Here is a 17,834-nt window from a genome sequence, read left to right on the forward strand (position 1 = left end):
TACCAGGGAAGGGCTACATGTTTTTTCTGTTGAGTCACCCTGATATAATCGTCACAGCTCCTTTTTTGCCTCTAGGCCCAACCCAGGGCCATTTCAAGGCAGTTAATTTATTCATAGCCAACAAACTATGTTCTGTATGTATCACATGTTTTTGCTGAATTTTTATAATTAAGGGAGATGAGGATAGCGCTATTTCAGCCATGTATATATATATAATATTTATGTTTTTCTGTCAAGTCACCTGGCAAATCCAAATTTATCAGTTCTTTACACATTTGAAAATACTGTATATATTTAATATGTATATACTTAATATATATGGAATATATTATATATTACATTATATTGATATAATTTAATCCATTTATAATTCAGATTAATCACTTAAATTAGTTTGACAATTCATTACATACTATTTTAAAAATAATTGAAATTATGTTTAATAGGCATCCACAGACCAAATGATACTTTGCATTTAAAAAAAGGGTTGGGCTATTCAGAAGTAGAATAACGTTCTTTAAGATGTTGCTTGTCCAAAATGATACAGTTAGAAATACTGGTGATCATAGTTCCCTCTAAGCTGAGCAGTGAGCAATCGCTCACTTAAAAATCATCATCAACTCAGAGTTTTCCAAACCTGCCCAGAAGCCGAGAGGGAAAGAGTGAGAGGGAAGGAGAGAGAGAGGAAGAGAGGAAGAGAGAGAAACAGATAGAAAAAAGAGAGGAAGGAAAAGAGAAAGAAAAAGAATGGGAGCAAGGAAGAGAGAAAGACAATCAAAATCTAGTTTGAAACTAGCTCAACTATTTAAGTGGCATTTTGATATTGATAGAGTTGCCCTATTATGAGCTCACTGTTATAGACACACAGTACAGTATTTTATTTTGAAATTCTCTGAGGCAAAACAGGGTGGGTTTTTTATTTATTTGTTTGTTTGTTTATTTATTTATTTATTTATTATTTCTGTGCCGCCCAGTCCCGAAAGGACTGCCGCTCAGACACTATACTTTTCCGCCCACCCCCAAAAAAAATTAGAGGGAACACTGCTGGTGATATATTCTCTCTTATCAGATCCTTCCTTAGTAGTTAGAATCTTAGGCATTGGGATGGATGAGTATGATATTCTTCTATTATTTATTCAAGGGACCAGTTATTTGCACAGAATTAAAACTTCCACGGAAACATCGGTTAAGTGTGGAATGGGGGACTCTGGCCTGTGGAAACAGATTTGATAATAAAATGATGTACAGGACATCACCTGAATATTCGCTAGTCATTCTGATCGTGGAATAAATTGATGTGGTTGGCTGTGGGTATTAAATGACTCATTCAAAATGCAATAATTTCTCACATTTCTGGGTTCAGGCAGACAAGGTGGTGTTTTTTTGTTTGAAATCCGGATATGACCTTTTTTGGTTAATTTTTTTAGAAGGAGCCAGAAGGTCTTAGAACCAATTCCACCACCGCTCATCCCTGAAGGCCAACTCTCATCAGCTTCATCTTTGTCATCCATAAGGTAATTTTAGGAAACTTTCCTCCCTCACACTTCTTCCCAGCACGCTTCATTCCAGTTGAGATGTAATGAACAACCTCGTGGGAAAAGTAAATACTATTACAAGTGATTAAACATAATTGGAAAGCAAGATCTCATGATTCCAGGAACATTAAGACAAATTGTGTAGTGTCAAACATCTTTTTTCACACTAAAATTATAAAGAATTGTTCTAAGGCATGTGATAAGATTTGCACAACACATGACAACCATTGTAATTTCATTATTTTGGATTTCCCCCCAAATTCCCTATTATGGTGTTAGAAAACAATCATTGCATAGCACTTTAAACTGTACCTGTATTGCAATTTAAGAGGTGCTCTACAAAAACTATTACCTCTTTTTTTCCTGTCTGCCCTTAACAGACAAATCTATTTATTTCGGTTGTACACGTTGTCCTTAAATGCTTCCTTTTATGTAACAAATAGCCTAAAGGGAAAAAAACAGTATCTCCAAGCAAGAATATGAGACAATGTGCTAGCTCGGACTGTTTGTGTTTTTCTATGTACAGAGGTGGACAAAATGTGTCCCTCTAGATGTTGTTGGGTTCCAGTTCTCATCGGCTGTGATAGCAGTGATGTGATCCAGTGATGATGCATTACGGGAACTGAAGCTATCCCGTTCCAGGAGTCTATTATTATTTTAACACAGGGGGCATGACTATTTCCCTTCCTTTTCAACAAATGTTCCTCTGAAACCTGTGCTTGTTTAAATGCCACAGTAACATCCCAGAAGCTTTGAATAGCACAAGCATGAAGGTGCCTTCTGAACCAGATCCACCACCACCACCGCCACCACCACCGGAAGCCGATGATCTTCTTCTCCCTCCTCAAACAGATTTTTTGCCACCTCCTCCTGATCAAGCAGAAGACGTTCTTCCTCTGCCTTACCCTGAGACAGGTAAAAGCTTTTTAAAGCACTAGGGAAATAAATCAAAGCATCTCAAGCCCTATACAACCCATTAATAAATGTCAGCTAGGAAGCGTGGGAACAGTATCCAGTGATCTTGGGGATGGAATGGCTTAGCATATATAGTGCCTGAGTTCATAAATTACACCGTGCTAGAAGTTTGTCACATTAAGTCAATCAATTTGCTTGATTGACTTATGTGACCCAATCAATTAGGTCTTATTTAACAAACCATGACTTGGTATAAGGGCTGAATTACAGAACACCAAGCAGATGAGACAGTTGACTCTCCTGTTTCACCCTCTTTGTTTGCAGATCCTGATTTTTCAGCTTTTCCTCTACCACCATCCCTGGACAATCCCAATAGTGGCCCGCTGCAGCCTCCTCTTCTGCCACCTCCACCCCCGCCAGAGAAACAGTCATGGGCCCCAGACACCTATCTGGAGAAAGGTACTTTAGTAAATATTGTACTGTATATGGGAATTGCTGAAAACTGTCTTAACTCTGTGTGATTTCTGCCTCCTAACCAGGGGCGGGTGGCTTGCTGTCAGGTCTGCTTCGCTCAGAATTTAGGAAAGTAAAACTCAGAGTCCTTTTTGAACTTCGAAGGTCACTTTTACTAAATCAGAAGTGAATGCAATGAAAGAAAAGCAAAGTCTTAGGAAAAGGGGCATGAGAGATGCCTATTACAGTTCATCCAATCCATAATGTCCGTAAGCGTCAGGTGGGTGGATCTTTGTGGCTGTTAACCTTGGCTTGGTGATAAGCAGACCTGCTCTGCGCATCTGTGCCAGCCTGCAGCTGCCCCCCACTTCTTCACCCTTTCTCATGCGAAATCAAAACTTCCCTGGGCTCCTCCCTTGCAAGCCTCCCCCCAAAATCCTGAATGCCTCCCCCCATTCCTGTTTCTTTATGACAGCCGAAGTGCAGTTGAAGATAGGAAGAGAAATGGAGCCAGGCTGACATTTACTTTTTCCTATCGGCACGTTCCATGCAGATCGTGACATTTCACAGGACGATTTTCCTTCTGTGCATGCTCAGAGTTGGACAAAGACAGACAAAGAGGCGGTGCGCCAGAATTTTGCAATCAGCGGGGTGCTAATGGAGCACCGCATCAGACCGCACCAGTAGGATCCTGCCACTGCTCCAAATCCTAAATGTTGAAATGTCAAGGCACCAAAAACATTAGGAGGCATTCTTGTTGCCTTCTACTCCTAGCCAGTAATGGTTCATAATGGTTCATTATACACAGGACAAAATCAAATCCACACATTAAAGGAAAACATCTCAGCTCAGCTGAGAATGAAGTGATACTTTTCCCAAAACTCTTTATTAACTATAGTAAATCTTTGGGAAGAGATAGGTAGGATTATCTTCCATTTTAATCATTTCCATCCAGCCTTTTTTAATAGCAGCCAATCTATGCACCTCTATCTCATTTACTTCAGTGATTTTGGCTATAGCAATGAGTGGCATAAAATATAAACCTATCTATCTATCTATCTATCTATCTATCTATCTATCTATCTATCTATCATCATCCATTTATTTATTTATTCAATTTTTTAAATGCTGCCCTGATTCTTAGACTCAGGGTGGCTTACAACATGTTAGCAATAGCACTATTTTTTAACAGACAGCCTATTGCCCCCACAATCCGGGTCCTCATTTTACCCACCTCGGAAGGCTTGAAGGCCGAGTCAACCTTGAAGCCAGGGATGAGATTTGAACCGCTGACTTGCAGATCTAGCAGTCAGCTTTAGTAGCTTGCAGTACTGCACTCTACCCACTGCGCCACCTCGACTTGATTGTATCCCCCCGCTCATCTTACCTTTTATCTCTTTAGCATCCCTGGGTTATCTAAAAGGCTAGTTGAGCTTTTATTTGTTCCATTGATTCTGTCTCTATTTCTCCTTGTCTTGTTTTCAGTGGTGACTCTTTACCCTTATGTTCAGAAGAAGGAGGATGAACTCTCATTTACAGAAGGGGTCATTATTTACGTGACACGGAAACACTCAAGTGGCTGGTGCGAGGGTGTGACAAGTGATGCAGAGGGATTGTTCCCAGGGAACTACGCCGAACCTTTGCAATGAATGCGGCAGAATGAAAGAGGAAAAAGACAGGATCCTAACACAAGTTTTATGGAGAGCATGGAGTAGTCCCACAGCGAGACAGGTTGCAAATAAATTTAAGAAATTTATGTATGTCCTACTTTAAGTTGCCTGGAAATCAGCATTTCCTTGACTTAAGCTAGGCTAAAATCAAACTAGCGAAAGATAGGTGTCGAGAGTATTTAGGAAATGTCCCTAAATCCACTGCAATAAGGATTTATGGTTCCTCTTCTGTAGAGCTTCACAAAGTCTAAAATCTTGCTCAGCAGTTAATAAAGACCCCATCAGGGCTCAGTTTTATACTTACAAAAATAGTGATTGCTTAGAATTCTTTGGTCCCGTTTGCCCATGTTTGATGCGTGTGATGAATAAATATATGAACCCAGCAACAAACTTTCCACTGTCTTATAGAAAATAAACATGCTGTAAAATAGCCTTGAAGGTTTTGTGTGGTTTTTCAATATGCCAGCAGGTGGTGCTGTTCTGTAGTTTAACTCCATAGCAGGGACTGCCCCTCACTGTCCATTCCTTAAATCTTATTTGCATCTCAAAATTATATCACCCATTTCAACAGCAAACAAACGACAGAGAGTGTTTTCTGAGGGCCGACAGAGAGTGTTTTCTGAGGGCCAACAGAGAGTGTTTTCTGAGGGCCAACAGAGTTTTCTGAGGGCCGACAGAGAGAGTTTTTTTCTCTCCCTGGTCCAGCGATGGTGAACCTTTTTTTTCCTCAGGTGCCAAAAGAGCATGGGCATGCGCTATCACACATGCATGAGTGCCCACACCCATAATTCAATGCCTGGGGAGAGCGAAAACAGCTTCCCTTGCCTGCTGGAGGTCCTCTGAAGGCCGGAAATAGCCTGTTTCCCAACTTCTGGTGGCCCCAGTAGGCTTGTGTTTCACCCTCCCCAGGCTCCAAAGGCTTCCCTGGAGCCAGGGGAGGGTAACAATGCCCTCCCCCATCCCCCCAGAGGTGCTCTGGAAGCCAAAAACACCCTCCCAGAGCCTTTGTGTGAGCCAAAAATCAGCTAGCAGGCACTCTGTGGCACCCATGCCATAAGTTCGCCATCACTGCCCTAGTCTAAACCCAGCTTTGAGAAGTCACAGTATGAATATTGTATCCCATTTTAATTGCACTCCACATGCCTCCCGGTTTGCCAAGATAGGTGGTTATGTGCCCCCTGAAATCTCCAATGTAGAACCACCTCTTAATTCCCTTCATTTTGCCATGAGAGGAGATCACATCAAGGCGAAACTGAGAGGAACCACCACCTGCCATTCTCAGATCAAAGGAGAGAATAAGACTAATTTATGAGGAAAAACAGCAGCTCACTGGTAGGTCTTTAGATGAAAGAGAAAAAAAGCCTTCCCCATCATAGAGATTTCACGCATTGAAACACGGGAATCATAAAATAGATATTTGAATATACTTTATAAGCAATTTGTTTCAGCTGAGTATACAAAAGATAACTTAACATTTAATATTTTGCTAGCTATTTTTTGCACAATGTATCTGTGTGTGTGTGTGTGTGTGTTTGTGAAAGCTATAAAAGAGTTGCCATGGCTTTAAATTCCAAAAGTAACAAGCAGAAAGGAGTACAACACAAAAGAATATGGGATATTTGCAGACAATACAGACCAAAAGAGGATAAACATTTCAAAAGAAGATATGAACAGACATTCTGCTGGTTTTGGTTATGGAATCCAAGATGGCAAGAACATTTCAAGCCAAGGAGAAGTCCATGCTGGAGTTTTGGGGTACAATACCTTGGGAGAGAAAAGCCAAATGCTCAATTTTAACTAATGAAAATTATTCTGGCAGCAATACATGTGTACTCGCCATAACAAATTCAGTGGAAACCTGTCACAATGTTGCACAGGAAAAAAAGGCATAATCTAGGTGTCTTATGGTTGTGTCAACTATTGAAATTTAGTGCATAACTATGATATGTCTGTTGTGGCAGTGTTATGACTGTAATTTGTCTGCATGAACATCTTCCACTGACTTCTTTTTCTAATCTTGATCCCATACCTCTGTAATGTCACTAATGTCATATTGATTGTATTCCTTTTCCTGAGCAAAACATGAAATATAGAATTTAGCATAGTTAGCATATTCAGTCTTACAAAGCTCCCTTTTTAGGAAGCCGTGATGCAGCCAGCACCATCATTCAGCCTGGACATCTTGTTAGCAAGCTGGGAAGTGTGTGAATTATTTTCTCCAGAAGACCATTTCTCTTTATCCCTCTGCCTCCAATTTATCGGGGAGTATATGCAGTATTATTTGAATAGAACAGAGAGAAAAAAAAGTCCAAAGTTAGATCTGAAATAACAGGATAATTATGGATGAATGTGAAATACAGAAATATAGTAGCAGATTTATTTTCCTGTAGTTTCCTGTAGTCTACTGCTTTTTACCTTTGCGGTTATCCAGCTACTGCTGAATTATACCTGCAAACAAGCCCAACTAACAAGCCCATTATAAAGAGATGTAGCATAGCAACATCTGAAGGACCATGCTGTACATTGATGTTATACATGCTGTATCTTCAGCAACAGTTGTTTTTAACATGTTCCCTACACCAGGGGTTGGCAACCTTGGCAACTTTACAATTTGTGGACCACCTCCCTGAATTCCTCAGCCAGATCCTTATTATACACATCTAAAATATTTTGGTTCCATCAAATAGGCAGCACTACATGCTTCATTTAAGCAGCAGTTTCTTTTGGAGGAACTGAATCCTTGAGGCTCTTCTAGATCATAGTTACCCAACCTAGAAACATAGAAACATAGAAGTCTGACGGCAGAAAAAGACCCCATGGTCCATCTAGTCTGCCCTTATACTATTTTCTGTATTTTATCTTAGGATGGATATATGTTTATCCCAGGCATGTTTAAATTCAGTTACTGTGGATTTATCTACCACGTCTGCTGGAAGTTTGTTCCAAGGATCTACTACTCTTTCAGTAAAATAATATTTTCTCATGTTGCTTTTGATCTTTCCCCCAACTAACCTCAGATTGTGTCCCCTTTTCAGCTTTGCTGAGTGGCAGTGGGAGGGAGAGGTAGAAGGGGAGGAGAGGACTCTTGCTCACTACTTCCGCAGCCCGGTTCCGAAAGGCTCAAGACCTGGTAGTGGGCTGCAGCCAAGGGCCAGGCAGGGACCCATGTTCTAAGTCAGGGGTCTCCAACCTTGGCAACATTAAGACCTATGGACTTCAACTCCCAGAGTTCCTCAGCCAGGGAAGCTGACCAAGGAATTCTGGGATTTGAAGTCCACAGGTCTTACAGTCGCCAAGGTTGGAGACCACTGTTCTAGGTGACTGATCAACATGCTACTCTGGCAAGAGTTTTCTCTTGCTTTCTCTTACAATTTGCTTGGTTAAGTCGCCCTGCCAATCTGGCACCTTATGAAGGAACTGCAATGCCCATGTTTAGCTCTTGAAATCTCTAGTTATTGGCTATGTTGACTGAGAATTATGGAAGCATAATTCCAAACTGCTGCCTGGGGCAGAGGTAGGCAAATTTTGCTCTTCTGTGACTCGTGGACTTCAACTCCCAGAATTCCTGAGCCAATCATGCTGCTCAGGAATTCTGGGAGTTGAAGTCCATATGTCATAGAAGGGCCGACTTTGCCTACCCAGGGCCTAGGGCATTGATCACAGCAATAAATTGAGCCCTTAAAGAAACCAGTATTTTGGGCTCAGTTATGTCCTGCCCAGTAACAGTGATACACTGAAATTACCTTGTAACATTTCCTCCCACGCCCTTTTTGGGCATAGTATTTTGAAGTTACAGATAAGTTTAATTTACAAATGCACAATACTTGCTTTGTTTGGATGTGTGAATCCAACCCCTGTGATTTGGGAACTGTGATTTATGGCTTAGTAACATATGAACTCAGCCAAACCTGGCTGAGGAAGTAAATCATAGATTAAAGGGAACCTGACCTAGCAGACACATCATTCTGCTCCATTTAGATCCACTGCAGATCATTTTATTGTCCTCTCCAATGACCCATGAGTGCTTTTATATGCTTTGTTATCAGGGATAAGCCTCCTCTGTACCCCCAAAACAGAGGAGCGGTTTTTAAGAAACGCAGCAGCACTTTCTTCGTAGGCAAGCAAAGCATATGAGGTGGCAGGCACCCACCCACCCTTGCTGGGAATGGGCTGCCAAACTGCACAGGGAGCCCTTATCTCGGGATCAAAAGAAGGGGAGATATCCAGAGACAGACTGCGCACAGAACGAGAGGAAGGGAGGGATGTGTGGGGCAGAGCAGAAGCCGAGCATGAGGCAGTGCAAGGTTAATTGCTGAGATATTTCCACGGCTGTATGGCAGATCAATCAAGGGGGAATTGCTGCTTCTGCCAAGTCTTTCCCTCAGGATGCTTCCTTGAGAACTTCTTGAAGGTGAGAGCAAACCTCTATGGCAGACTCCCAAGGGACTATAGTGGCCCGATAAGTGCCAGGCTGGTTTTTCTCCATATCCTGGATGAGCCGATGCATGGGATAGCCCTTCCGCGGGAAGGCAACATCGCTGGACTTCATGGCCATGGAAGGGCAGAAGTCATTGGCTCCATCTCCCACGTAGAAGATCCTCTCAAACTGCCTTCCCTCCTGAGCTCTTTCTTCCAAGTATTCGACCAGGATCTTCTGCTTGCACATGTTTAAAGGGCACCGTGGGCAGTTGTGTGAATGGTAAGGGCCCAAGACGAAGTAGCCTGTCTTGTCAAAACTAGAAGGGTTGCTGAATATCTTACGGAAGAGGGAGTGAGCCCCCGCGGCCTTCAGAGAACATTCGATGCCGAACATGTTGGCATCGGAGATGAGGATAATCTCAAAATGGTTCTGGTGCTTAGAGAGGAACTGGAAGAGCTTCTGCATGCCCGGAGAGAGGGGGATCTTTTCGTAAACTGCTTTGAAGTCGGACATCTTTACCCCTTGATCCCCCAGGTATTTCAACACCCGCTGCATGTACTCATTGTAGAAGCCTTCCCGGAAGGTTTGGCGTATGGACTCCGGCAGTTTTTTCTCAGGAGTGGCCTGGACGACAGAGTCATCACTATTCTCATTGACAATGGTCTCATCAAAGTCAAAGACCAGGAGGTACTTTTGGCTTTGTGTGGCCGCCATTGGCCCATCCTGCAACAAAAGGAGGTTTGGTTAATGGAAAGCCAGCTACAGTGCTTTGCCCTTCTGACAATGCGGCCCATAGCCCAACCTGGTTGCTTTGCTTATCTTGATAAACCTCTGTACGTCCCAGTCAACACAGCCATTGCTGGGAATTCTGGGAATTGACATGTACACATCTCCTTGGCTGCGATGACTTGTTACAATGCCACTTCCAGCAAACCATAAAAGCTGAATGCTTCCCCCTTGATGGCAAAACAGTGTTCAAAATTTATTTATTTATTTATTACTTAGATTTGTATGCCGCCCCTCTCCGAAGACTCGGGGTGGCTCACAACACGTGGAAACAAATCATAAATAATCTGACAATTTAAAATATTTAAAGATTTAAGAAAAACCCCATATACTAACAGACATACACACAAGCATACCATATATAAATTAACATGCCCAGGGGGAGATGTTTCAGTACCCCCATGCCTGACGGCAAAGGTGGGTTTTAAGGAGTTTACGGAAGGCAGGAAGAGTAGGGGCAGTTCTAATCTCCGGGGGGAGTTGGTTCCAGAGGGCCGGTGCCACCACAGAGAAGGCTCTTCCCCTGGGGCCCGCCAACCGCCATTGTTTAGTTCACGGGACCCGGAGAAGGCCCACTCTGTGGGACCTAATCGGTCGCTGGGATTCGTGCGGCAGGAGGCGGTCTCGGAGATATTCTGCAGCTGTGCGAGCAGTCATGGGCCTTCTGAGATACACCCATGATTCTCCAGCAAGCTGCAAGCTGCATTGGCTGCCAATTGGTCTCTGAATGCAATTCAAAGTGTTGGTTATAACCTATAAAGCCCTATGTGGCATCGGGGGACCGTCTTGTGGGACCGTCTTCCGCCTCATGCATCCCAGTGGGCCTTCTCCAAGTCCTGTCAGGAAGACAATGTCACCTGGCGGGACCTAGGGGAAGAGCCTTCTCTGTGGTGGCCCCGGCCCTTTGGAATCATCTCCCTCCAGAGATTTGTACTGCCCCCACCCTCCCAGTCTTTCGCGAGGTTTTAAAGACCCATCTCAGCCAACAGGCTTGGTCTAATATCTAGTCGCGGCCGATGAATTAATTTATATGTGTGATTGGGTAAATGTGAGCGATTGTTTTTAAGAAATTGGAGTTTTAGAATGTTTTTAGGCTTAGATTTCTATATATTTTGTATTTATTCTTGTTGTGAACCGCCGTGAGTCTCAGAAGGGTGGCATAGAAGTCAAACAAACAAACAAACAAACAAACAAATAAATAAAATCTGCATATTTTTGGCTCCAACTTTAGTGCACTCTCCCCTTCCTACCTGAACCATGAACTATCTGCAGATGTTCTGAGGTGTCACAAACAGCAGGCAAAGGATGAGATGTTGAGTACATAGACAGGTGCATCCATAGCAGAAGATCCTTTTCATGCACAAATAGATGATACCTCTATTTGGCCCTAACCAAAGCAAAGAATGTATGACTATGCTTTAAAAAACCTGAAATTCTATCTTTGATATGCACTTATTTTTTGTCTTGGGTCATGGAGGGAAAAAAAGGAATGGTGACAAATTATGGAATTTGCTACTTATACATTCTATTTTATAAGTTTTACTCCCTAAAAGGATTAGAATGCTTTGAGGTGTTTTCATTCACAAGGACTAGTAACTTTGGTGCCTTACAACTTCTTGAAGATGTAATGATTTTTATCTCCATGTCCAATGTCTGCAATTATTAATATTTTTCACACTTATGATTAAATCGCTTAGCTCTGCTGTAAAAATTAAGATTTCAAGTAACTCAAAGTGAACTACTTCAACATTGCCTATTTCTGTTTTGTGGCCACTATAAGTCCAAGTGGGACACCGTGTTTTCTCCTCACGTATCTTCAGTTCTTGACCTTAAGAGGCTTAAGTATTCAGCTAAGGGGATCAGTGTTTAAGTTTCTTTTAATCCTCGTCACATCCTTTCCTGATCAAGGCAATTTATGTCCCTTGGAATTCTTGCTTGTAACAAAGATGCCGTGATAGGATACCAGCAAATTTTGGAATACAGTGATCCCTCGATTATTGCGAGGGTTCCATTCCAAGACCCCTCGCGATAATCGATTTTTCTCGATGTAGGGTTGCGGAAGTAAAAACACCATCTGCGCATGCGCGCCCTTTTTTCCATGGCTGCGCATGCGCAGATGGTGGAGTTTGCGTGGGCGGCGGGGAAACCCCGATCTTCGTCTGCTCGCTGCTGCTGCGGCCGCCCAGCAGCTGATCTGCTCGGCAGCGCAGCAGCAGCTAGCAGACGCAAAGGGGAAACCCCGGCTCCTCGCTGATGCCCCCGCTCGCCCGCCCGCCCGCCGCCCGCCAGCAAGAGGGGGAGAGATAGAGAAAGAGAGAGAAGGAAAGAAAGAGATGAGAGAGGGAGGAAGAGAGTGTGAGAGAGGAAGAAGCAAAATAGAGAAAGAGAGAGAGAAAGGAAGATGAGAAAGAAAGGAAGAGAGTGACGTCATCGGGTGGGAAAAATCGCGATATAGCGTTTCGCGAAGATCGAGATCGCGAAAATCGAGGGATCACTGTGCATGAAATATTGGAGGAAAGGTGGTTAGGATAATGGGCAGCTTTAATTAGTTATCTGCACTGATATTCAATATGGATTGCCTGAGATTTTGAAGTTTCAGTTTAATTTTAGGAGAAGGTTTTGCATTTGCAATTGTTTCAACGAGGGTTTTCTGCCTGATATAGGTGGAATTTTGGTGACTCACCAGAGGGGCTATGCCAGTGGTTCCCAACCTTCTTTTGGCCATGTCCCACCTAAGCATCTCTAAAATCCTGAGGCATCCCCCCATGACATATAATTTTTATTATTCACAAAGTGAACTACTCACGTGGAAGAAGCCTAACTAGGCCATTAATTAGGTTTAAACAAGGTTCCAATTTCCCCCATTAAAAATGAAATTGTGCCCCTGTGAGGGGTGGACCTTACGTTGGAACCATTGGGCTATGCCTTACACATCATCTCCAAATACGACCCTCTTGATTTTCTTACCTCTGCTGCTTCCCATTGGTTGATGAAGACTAATCAATGAGGTGGTATGACCTATGGCGAACCTTTTTTTTTTTTGAGTGCCAAAAGAGTCTGGGTGTGAGCTATTGCGCATTCACAAGTGCCCACACCCATAGTTCAATGCCTGGGGAGGGCGAAAACAGCTTCCCCCACCCCCGAGACAGGAAATGGCCTGTTTCCCAATTTCTGGTGGGCCCAGTAGGCTTGTGTTTCACCCTCCCCAGGCTCCAAAGGCTCCTCCGGAGCTGGGGGAGGGTATAAATGCCCTCTCCCATCCCCCTGGAGCCTCTCTGGAAGCCAAAAACACCTTCCCAAAGCCCTTGTGTGATCCAAAAATCAGCTGGCCAGCACATGTGTGCACGTTGGAGCTGAGCTAGTTCACGTGCCAGCAGATATGGCTCCGTGTGCCACCTGTAGTACCTGTGCCATAGGCTCGCCATCACTGGCCTATAGCTTTTGAATGGGAGGGGTATTTAGTTAAACTGAACCACAGAGCCTGTGGCCACCCTTTTCCACAGTGCTATTTCACAACACGTCAATACCGTGTCCAATGATTCTGAAGTTTTCTTTTTCCACCCCAAGTTTTCTGAGAACAGTGCTCACCTTAAGAAAGCATTGCAGCCCGATACCTTCGAAACACCTTTTCATCTTCTTCAGCTCTTTAGTTTCCAACGCGATGCATCCCCCAATATATACACTCCCTTTGCTGCCGAAGAAACCAGAAATCACTGATTTTATAAATGCCAACTTCGTTCAGCTTGTATTGCTCGCTTTAGATTTTGGCCCCTGTTGAAAACAAACTCCGCAGCCTGTTTTCCAAAATGACTTTGATAATTTTAGGCAGACCTTGACTTACAATTATTCATTTAGCAACCATTCAAAGTTACAGCAGCACTGAAAAAAAATGTGACTTATGACCGTTTTTCACAATTACAACTGTTGCAGCATTCCCCATGGTCATGTGATGAAAATTTGGGTGCATGTATTTATGATGATTGCAGGGGGGGTCATATGATCAGATTTTGTGACCTTCCGACAAGCAAAATCAATGGGGAAACCAGATTCACTTAACGATCATGTTACTAACTTAATAATTACAGTGATTTTTCATTAAACAATGGTCTTGCTTAGCAACAGAAATTTTGAGTTCAAATTGTGGTTGTAAGTCAAGGAATACCCATATTGCTTGTTTCACAACCAAGTACGAGACTGCATAAGACCCTATCCTGTTCTGTCGGGCTCTCTGGTAGAAGCCTCCCAAAAATTCACAAGTACAAATTTCAGACACACACACATTTGAAAATTCAAAACAATGTCCTTTATAATGAAAATTCACTTAAACCAAGCCCTCTTTTGGTATAGCAAAGAGCACTCATCTCCAAACAAACTGGTAATTTGTACAAGTCCCTTATCAGTTCTCTGATACTTAGCTTGCAGCTGTGAGGCAATTCACAGTCCTTCTTCTTTCACAAAGTGAAACACACTTTGCTCTGGTTTAGTTTCAAAGCCGAGAAAAATCAGCACACAAAGGTCGAAGTCAGCAAGGCAGGCATGAAACACAACGATCAGATAATCCTCCACAATGGCCAAACCCACAGGCTGCTATTTATAGCAGGCTCACTAATTACCACAGCCCCACCCAACCACAGGTGGCCTCATTTTCTTTGATAATAATCTCTCCGTTGTTGTTGCCTATGCATGGCTCTCCGCATGCATGGCTGTATAATTAACTCTTGTTCTGAATCCAAGGAGGAGCTAGATAATTGATCTCCTTCTGAGCTGTCTGCCACACCCTCCTCCTCCCTGTCACTCATGTCTTCTTGGTCAGAGGAGCCTTCAACAGCAGATTCCATCGGGGGCAAAACAGGCCTGCAGCATGTGGATGTCTCCCCCACATCCACAGTCCTTGGGGCAGGAGCTGGGCCAGAGTTAACCACAACACTATCCTTAGCGTGGTTCAATTAACTGCAGAGCTGAAGAGATAAATATTTTAACTTCCCCCATTTAACTTGGAGGTGAAGGTTCTTCTGCCTAAGAAAATCGTCAACAATCGAGACCAATCTGCCTCTCTATCCATTGAATCTACCCCGCCAAACCCTAATAAAAAACATGTGTAGCAGGGGGAGTTGAATTTTTCTATCACAACAAAATGGTGAAATATTTTGACTTTTTAAACAGAGATGAACTCTCAGTGCCTGGGTAGCATCAGTTGCTACAACATCTTCTTCCAATTTAGCACTTCTCAGATGTGTGATGCACTCTGAATGCAACCATCCCCAGCCAGCTTGCCATCACTTGTAAAACCTAAGTGTTTCTTTCACTCTTTTGTCTCCAGGGCTGGATCACTTTTACCCGTGGGGGAGACACCAAGATGACAAGAGAGCTTTTCTGGAAAAGTATCTCTTTATCACCATATTTTTAATCTATTGTTGTAAATGCCACACTTCTGCTGCCTTAGGGGAAGCCACAACATTTTGAAAAGAGCTGAGAAAACTCCAGGACTTTACTAATCCTTGTGGGAGTGGGGGAGGAAGAGATATTGTACACATTCTACAAGCCAAGCTAGAGCCAAGCTGACAAAACAATTGTAAGTTGATAGTTATTTAATGGTCTGCCCCCCCCCAAACAGTCTGATGAACAGTGTTTTAAAAAATTGAGGATTCCTGATCTATATAATCTATATATACAGTGATACCTTGTCTTGCGAACTTAATTGGTTCTGGGATGAGGGTCGTAAGGTGAAAAGTTCGTAAGATGAAACAATGCTTCCCATAGGAATCAATGGAAAAGCGATTAATGTGTGCAAGCCTAAAATTCACCCCTTTTGCCAGCCGAAGCGCCCGTTTTTGCGCTGCTGGGATTCTCTTGAGGCGCCCCTCCATGGGAAATCCCCCCTCTGGACTTCCATGTTTTTGTGTTGCTGCAGGGGAATCCCAGCAGGGGAATCCCAGCATCACAAAAACGGGCGCTTCGCTGGCAACGGAAGTCTGGAGGCGGGGTTTCCCAATGAGGGGAGCCTTCACCTGGCAACGGAAGTCTGGAGGCGGGGAACCCCAGCGGCGGTGGCAGGTTCGTAAGGTGAAAATAATTCAGAAGAAGAGGCAAAAAAATCCCAAACCCCGGGTTCGTATCTCGAAAAGTTCGTATGATGAGGGGTTCGTAAGACGAGATATCACTGTATATTGAATAATATTGAATAATAGCAAATAGAGGATGATGTGGAACAAAAACAACAATCTTATCCTTAATCCAGTTACTCTGCTGTGAAAAACAGGTGATTGATTTACAACAGGCTGAGTGGTTTCCATCCTGTACAAGCAGAGAGTAGTTTTTACTTATAGTTCCCAGTATATAGTTTAAAATTATTATTTTCTGCTTTATTTCCAATCTTCCAATCTTCTACAATGTGTGTTCTGCTCAGAAGAACTCGGCCCACTCCTAAGCCTATCTAGCCATGAGAGTATTACCATTTTAAAGAATAAATGTGACCACTCAACTTCATTTAATCTCAAGGGCACTTTATCAATTCTGTCCTGAGAGATGGCTGCCCACGCAAAAAGTCTTCTCTATCTAAAGCAAGACAGTGCACAGGTGACTTTTTGTTTTTTAAAAATAAATCTTATTAACTCTTTTAGTACTGTGCCAGATTGGGAAATCGCTGATAATAAAAGGCTGGACAATTTGAGACAAATTGCACTGGCAATACAGAGAATATCAGACCTCTTATTCATCTGGTTTTACCAAGGACCCAAGGCAGTTGACATCACTTTGAGAGAACACCTGTTGGTCCCCTCCGAAGTCTATGGAATCTATCTAGGCGGATATCGACATAGAACCTGTAGAACGTGTCCAAATCCCTCCACCTTGCCCCCTATTGAAATAGCACCACATCTAGAAACTTCAAAGAATAAAAATGCTGCTGACATGAAGGTTTTGATTGCCTAAAATTCTGAGAATCACAACCTGTCAGGTGGCAACTGTAGGTTGCCGCTATCGGTTCGTCCAAACTGGTGTGAATCGGCAGGATGCTACCTATCTACAGCACAGAAACATACACGCAGAGAAAGGTACACTCTCACAGGGCCTCTCTTGTAATACAGCCTCTTAAAGTAGTAATAGTCAAATAACCCTGCTGACTCATTCCTACCACCGTTATAGCATTACAGCAGCTGGTCAGCTCTTAAAGTACAGTGATACTTTGTCTTGCAAACTTAATTGATCCCTGGACGAGAAAAGTTCGTAAGACGAAGCAATGTTTCCCATAGGAATCAATGGAAAAGCAATTAATGCATATAAGCCCAAAATTCACCCCTTTTGCCAGCCGAAGTGCCTGTTTTTGCACTGCTGGGATTCCCTTGAGGTCCCCTCCATGGGAAACCCCACCTCCAGACTTCCATGTTTTTGCGATGCTGCAGGAGAATCCCAGCATTGCAAAAACGGGCGCTTTGCTGGCAATGGAAGTCCGGAGGTAGGGTTTCCCAGCGAGGGAAGCCTCAGCGAAATCGCAGCATCCCAAAAACACCGAAGTCCTTGAAACCCCACCTCCGGACTTCTGTGTTTTTGCAATGCTGTGATTTCGCTGAGGCTTTCCTCGCTGAGAAAACCTGCTGCTGTGTTTCATTGAAGACTTCAATTAGGTATAGTGGTTAACTGTGGCTACTTGGTGGGTTAACCTTCCTGTGTGCAAAACTCTCACTCTGCCCAACAGGTTATAGGGCGAGTAGCTCTGCCCAACAGTCACCATCAGTGAGCTGTTGGACGGCATTACTTGGTCTGTTGTGTAGATGTTTGGGTGGTTCAGGGTGTGGAATTTGTGGTGGGTGAGGGTGTGTTTTGGGGATTGTTATGTGTTTTGGGCCTGGTCTTTAGGTGTTATGCGAATTTCATCGCATGGATGGAGAACCTCTTTTTCTTCAGGTGCCAAAAGAGCATGTATGCACGCTATTGCACCTGCACGAGTGCCCACACCCATAATTCAATGCCTAAGGAAGGTGAAAACAGCTTTCCTCAGCCCCCAGAGACACTCTGGAGGCCAGAAATGGCCTGTTTCCTAACTTCTCCAACACTATG

The 17,834-nt window shown here is 43.3% G+C and overlaps 2 protein-coding genes across 6 annotated transcripts in view; one reads left to right on the forward strand and one right to left on the reverse strand.

Moving 5' to 3' along the window:
* ABI3 (ABI family member 3) overlaps positions 1-5,003 on the forward strand; it is a 29,304-nt gene extending 24,301 nt beyond the window's left edge. Inside the window, exons 5-8 of the mRNA XM_070727040.1 lie at positions 1,428-1,514; positions 2,272-2,450; positions 2,775-2,909; positions 4,389-5,003. Coding sequence (XP_070583141.1) covers positions 1,428-1,514; positions 2,272-2,450; positions 2,775-2,909; positions 4,389-4,552 — 565 coding nt within the window. The 3' untranslated portion in view covers positions 4,553-5,003. The remainder of the gene's footprint in view (positions 1-1,427; positions 1,515-2,271; positions 2,451-2,774; positions 2,910-4,388) is intronic.
* A 980-nt stretch (positions 5,004-5,983) lies between these two features.
* Positions 5,984-17,834, reverse strand: part of PHOSPHO1 (phosphoethanolamine/phosphocholine phosphatase 1) — a 33,774-nt gene continuing 21,923 nt past the window's right edge. Inside the window, exons 1-3 of one of the 5 annotated variants that reach the window (XM_070726227.1) lie at positions 13,368-13,427; positions 11,030-11,166; positions 8,547-9,716 (exon numbers count right to left, since the gene is read on the reverse strand). In XM_070726227.1, the coding sequence (XP_070582328.1) occupies positions 8,955-9,716; positions 11,030-11,038 (771 nt within the window). In that variant the 5' untranslated portion in view covers positions 11,039-11,166; positions 13,368-13,427 and the 3' untranslated portion in view covers positions 8,547-8,954. Of the gene's footprint in view, positions 9,717-11,029; positions 11,794-13,367; positions 13,471-17,834 lie in introns of those variants that run through there. The other 4 variants (XM_070726225.1, XM_070726226.1, XM_070726228.1 and 1 more) reach the window with 4 other exon arrangements.

Source organism: Erythrolamprus reginae, chromosome Z (genome assembly GCF_031021105.1).
Source record: "Erythrolamprus reginae isolate rEryReg1 chromosome Z, rEryReg1.hap1, whole genome shotgun sequence".
NCBI classification, from domain to species: Eukaryota; Metazoa; Chordata; class Lepidosauria; order Squamata; family Dipsadidae; genus Erythrolamprus; species Erythrolamprus reginae.